We start from the raw sequence: 5,724 nt of genomic DNA, 5'->3' as shown, positions 1-5,724 counted from the left end.
TTTATAATTATTGAAATTTATTTTACGGCCCTATATATAAAATGTTGTGCTTTTTGTAAAAAATAAATAAATAAATAAATTATATATATATAGATAACTAACCTAAATTATTTAGGGGAATTCTAGATATGTTAATCCCATCTTTAAAAAGTCAAAACCTAGGGAGGCCTCCCTGTGGTTTAAGGACCTCATGTTTTTCTTAGATTTAGAGAAAATTAAATATAATCTGAGGGGTACACCAAAACAATTTGACTTGACCTGGGGCTGCATAATTAGTTACATAGCTAAATTAAAGACACTACAGGATAAATGTGACACTCACTGAGACAATGACATTTTTCACTTACCTCCACTCTTTTTTTCTCTGTTGCTGTTGTTTTATTTTTGCTCTTACCCTTTTCCCCCCTTTTAATCAGTTACTGTGATTCTCTATCTGCTTGTGGTGAAGAGGAAGGCATTACATTGCTACCCACTGTGATTGAAATGTAGGACGGGGGTGGGAGGGGGTATTATTTATTTTACTTTTATTATTTTTCTGTAATTTATTTTTTATTTATTTTATTTTATTATTATTTTTTATTTATTTATATATATATATATATTTTTTTTTTTTGGGGGGGTGTACAAAAAAAGTGTCTGTTTTCTCAGTACTTGTATTATGATTTTCCTATCAAATTAATAAATAAATATTTATTCAAATATTTAAGCCATCAAGCAAATATCGTCCGAACATTGAACGACTAGCATACAAAAAACGTGAAAAAATAGACCAGAATCTGTTTAAAACACTGCCATAATTGTGCACATACTCAGTAACTATTGTTCAAAAATCGTAAATTAAGTCAAAATACCATAACTATCCTGCAAACACGGTGTAAATATTGTAACACGATCATGCAAATATCGTACGACAATCATGTAATTATCACTGAACTATTGTTGTAAAGTGGTCCGTCGTAGAAGACGCAGGGCGTTGTGATTTTGAGGATGCAGATGAACGAGGTAGTAGCTAGAGGTAAAAAGGGGTGCTTATTAATAAACGAACAAAAAGCGAGAGCAACGAGACAGACAATGAAGAAAAAAAACAACAACAAAAACTGCTGAAACTCATCAAAACACTCACGGGAAATGTGGAGCAGACGGCGTCCACAAAGTAGTGCGTATTAGGCTTAACATCAAAAGGCTCCTTAGTAGTCCAGCGAAGAGATAATAACATCATCAATGTCCCGACAACGAAGGTAGGAAAAGGATCGACTTAAATAGTCTTGATTGCAAACAGAAGGCAGGTGAGGGGAAATGCTCCGGCACAGAAGTGGAGGAGCCACCAAAATAAAAGCACAGGACAGGAACTAACACAACAATTAACTCAGTGGTTCTTAACCTTGTTGGAGGTACCGAACCCCACCTGTTTCAAATGTGCATTCACCGAACCCTTCTTTAATGAAAAATATTATTATATATATATTTTTTTAAATTCAAGACAAAGTTGTATGTTTTTTTTAACTGGTGCATGAACTCACAACAAATTACTGTCAGGTTCAAACACCAAACTATCTATTACACAAGACAAGAAGAAGGAATCAAGCAGAGACAGAGTTGAATTTTACTGATGAGGAGAGATGTATTGGGCTGTACACTCAGTTACAGTATCCCCCTACGCTCTAAAGTACAGCCCCACGTGCTCCTCTATTTATTCGGGAGGTCCCTAGTTAACATCACTGAGGCTGCTTCTGAAGGGAGGTGTAATGCAAGCAGCCCCAGTAGTCACAATACATGATTATTCAGAATGGAAATGTGCTGACACTAGGGATGTCCGATAATGGCTTTTTGCCGATATCCGATATTGTCCAACTCTTTAATTACCGATATCAACCGATATATGCAGTCGTGGAATTAACACATTATTATGCCTCATTTGGACAACCAGGTATGGTGAAGATAAGGTACTTTTTTAAAAAATTCATAAAATAAGATAAATAAATTAAAAACATTTTCTTGAATAAAAAAGAAAGTAAAACAATATAAAAACAGTTACATATAAACTAGTAATTAATGAAAATGAGTAAAATTAACTGTTAAAGGTTAGTACTATTAGTGGACCACAATCATGTGTGCTTACGGACTGTATCCCTTGCAGACTGTATAGATATATATTGATATATAATGTAGGAACCAGAATATTAATAACAGAAAGAAACAACCCTTTTGTGTGAATGAAAAGGTTTTTTTTGGGTTGGTGCACTAATTGTAAGTGTATCTTGTGTTTTTTATGTTGATTTAATAAAAAATACCGATAATTTCCGATATTACATTTTAACGCATTTATCGGCCGATATTATCGGACATCTCTAGCTGACACTCGGGATTTCGCCCTGTCTCTGTTTTGTCTGCGTTGAGGTACTCGATGTCCGTCCTTGGCAGTCAGCAGGCAGGGTCTGGAAACAAACTGCTGACACGAGACAACTCGCAAAGCAAGATTACAAGTTGTGCCTTTGCACAGATAGAAAAGTACATCTTCAGCACTATAATAACTATCGCAACGGCCTTTAAGCATAAGAGTTGTGTGATAACTTATACATAATTATTCTTTTTTTACACACCTGCAAATCAGATGGAAATATAAAGGGAGCATTGCGGGTATCCATAATACGCCGATAGGGAGAAGTTTTAATTTACACGATGAGTCGGGTGTGTCTTGACCTTCGCCGAACCCCTGAGACCGACTCACCGAACCCCTAGGGTTCAATCGAACCCAGGTTAAGAACCACTGAATTAACTATTATGATTTCCCTATCAAATTATAAAAATAAAATAAAATAAAAATCAATTGTTCATGTTTTAAAAACCTGGTTTCAACCAAAGCTATGCAATATTTAGTTTTTTACTGTACGTAAACATACCAAGTGTGAGTGATGATGGGTTCAGGGGTGCCCAGAATTTGGTGCTAGACCCCTGCGTCCCCTTCAAAGGCCAACCTGACTCTGGGGCCGTCCCTGTGCTCTCCCCCGTCTAGGACTCTGGAGTGCCAACGACACGGCATCCGAGGCGAGGACTTCGACTATCCCCCCATGGACTCGGGAGGTTTCAGTCCGTCCCCGCACCCTCCTCCCTGGCTGGGGCCGCCGCCGCCCTACGAGGTGGCCATCAAAACCACGTGCAGCTCCACGCACCTGAGGCGCGCCTACTCCGACACGCACTTAGCAGCCGAGCCGCTGTTTGCGCGATCCAGAGAGATCAGCTTCGAGGTGTGACGGCGGGAACGCCAACGCGGCACAAGAAGCATGTCGGCATGCTCCTTATACATTTGCAGGAACTGAATCCTAAACCATGTTGACCAAAGAGCACTAAGACACTTTTTGTCTCTGAGGTCATTAGTTGACTTTTGAGTATTCCAGGGAGTTGATCAGGATTAAAAAACACATCCCAGTTAAGTTGTTCGGTTCTGATAAAAGTGCTGCAATCTTAGCATCCAATCTACTCTCAGAGGGTTTTAAGGGGCAAAAAAGAACTATTTTTTGACTTATTTGTAGATTTGGATTTTCGAATAAAACACTTGTATTTATTATTTTTGTTAATTATTTTTCATAATTTGTAATTATGCTATTTCAAGCGTTTGTTTTTGTAACTTTTACTAGTATTTTATATACAGTAAGGAGTGGATTCATACAGCCCGATCTCATCTTGCAATGCAGTCCGCTGAAAATGATGGAAAGCGTCACTCTACGTAGCAACTGACGCTCTGGTTACATTTGGAATTGCCACAAAAAAAACACATTTTAAGGTATTCAACATTCTGATTCCGTCCCAATTTGTCACGTTTCATGCGTCAGGTAAAACGCGACCAATGGGGTCATATCAAATCAAATATATATTTATATAGCACTTTTCATATGCAGGCAAGTGGCAAATAAATACAAAGTGCTGTACAAAAAATAGAAGAAATTCACACACACACAATGAAAAATGAAAACCCAAAACCAGTGAAGTTGGCACATTGTGTAAATGGTAAATAAAAACAGAATACAATGATTTGCAAATCCTTTTCAACTTATATTCAATTGAATAGACTGCAAAGACAATATATTTAATGTTCCAATTGAGGAACTTAATTTTTGTTTGCAAATAATCATTAACTTAGAATTTAATGGCAGCAACACACGGCCCAACGAAGCCGGCGACGTTTCTGGGTGTTGTTGATAAATGGCTTTGACTTTGCATAGTAGAGTTTTAACTTGCACTTACAGATGTAGCGACCAACTGTAGTTACTGACAGTGGTTTTCTGAAGTGTTCCTGAGCCCATGTGGTGATATCCTTTACACACTGATGTCGCTTTTTGATGCAGTACCGCTTGAGGGATCGAAGGTCACGGGCCTTGCTGCTTACGTGCAGTGATTTCTCCCGATTCTCTGAACCTTTTGATGATATTACGGACCGTAGATGGTGAAATCCCTAAATTCCTTGCAATAACTGCTTGAGAAATGTTCTTAAACTGTTGGACAGTTTGCGCACGCATTTGTTGACAAAGTGGTGACCCTCGCCCCATCCTTGTTTGTGAATGACTGAGCATTTCATGGAAGCTGCTTTTATACCCAATCATGGCACCCACCTGTTCCCAATTAGCCTGTTCACCTGTGGGATGTTCCAAATAAGTGTTTGAGGACCATTCCTCAACTTTCTCAGTCTTTTTTGCCACTTGTGCCAGCTTTTTTTGAAACATGTTGCAGGCATCCAATTCCAAATGAGCTAATATTTGCAAAAAATAACAAAGTTTTCCAGTTCGAACGTTAAATATCTTGTCTTTGCAGTCTATTCAATTGAATATAAGTTGAAAAGGATTTGCAAATCATTGTATTCTGTTTTTATTTACCATTTAGACAATGTGCCAACTTCACTGGTTTTGGGTTTTGTGTATATATATATATATATATATATATATATATATATATATATATATATATTGTAGCTGAGATAGGCTCCAGCGCCCCCCGCGACCCCAAAAGGGAATAAGCGGTAGAAAATGGATGGATGGATGGATATATATATATATACACAATATGAATCCCCTTCCTACTGTACATAATGATGTTAATACAATAATAGCATTTATCATTATTATATAAATAATGCCATTGTTATTAAAAAAAATATATATATTATAACATTGATTAGAATGTTTAATTGGGAAAACGTAAGCTTTTATGCCGTTAGTGCGGGGGGGGGGGGGGGGGGGGGGGGGGGATATGACGCACAAAGTTGTTATTAAAGCGATCCACTAAGTTGACTTTGACATATTATGCATGTTTTTAAGGGTTAAAATGAATCGTTGTGAGTAAAACAGCTTAAAAAAGGATCATGTGACACATTTTGACCTGTGTGTGTGTGTGTGTGTGTTTATGTATCGATGTTGATGGAATTAAAATAGTAATGAAGAAACTCTCTTTGCATTTCCATAAGTTGGCCGGCGAAAAGGGAAAACTCTATGCCTAAAGGTGAGTTATGTGGAATATAACCCACATTATATATTGAGTTATGTAATATAACTTAATATAAATGGAGTTCAATTATACAACACGTCCGCTCAGCTCAGGAACAACCTGCCTCAATGTAACGCTTCGTGATGTGTTCAAACAAAGGGCATAAATACAGCAGACATTGTGCAGTAAACGTGCGCCGAAACTTCAAGGTTGTGATAATGTTGTTTAAACATTGATTACGATTGCGCA

The 5,724-nt window shown here is 37.5% G+C and overlaps 1 protein-coding gene across 1 annotated transcript in view; it reads left to right on the top strand.

The window, feature by feature from the left end:
- Positions 1–3,463, top strand: part of LOC140679560 (uncharacterized) — a 7,828-nt gene extending 4,365 nt beyond the window's left edge. The window contains exon 2 of the mRNA XM_072915154.1: positions 3,014–3,463. Within this exon, the coding sequence (XP_072771255.1) occupies positions 3,014–3,251 (238 nt within the window). The 3' untranslated portion in view covers positions 3,252–3,463. The remainder of the gene's footprint in view (positions 1–3,013) is intronic.
- The last annotated feature ends 2,261 nt before the right edge of the window (positions 3,464–5,724 follow it).

The sequence above is a fragment of the Nerophis lumbriciformis genome, linkage group LG18, assembly GCF_033978685.3.
Source record: "Nerophis lumbriciformis linkage group LG18, RoL_Nlum_v2.1, whole genome shotgun sequence".
Lineage (NCBI taxonomy): Eukaryota > Metazoa > Chordata > Actinopteri > Syngnathiformes > Syngnathidae > Nerophis > Nerophis lumbriciformis.
This window is presented reverse-complemented; position numbering and strand designations above follow the sequence as displayed.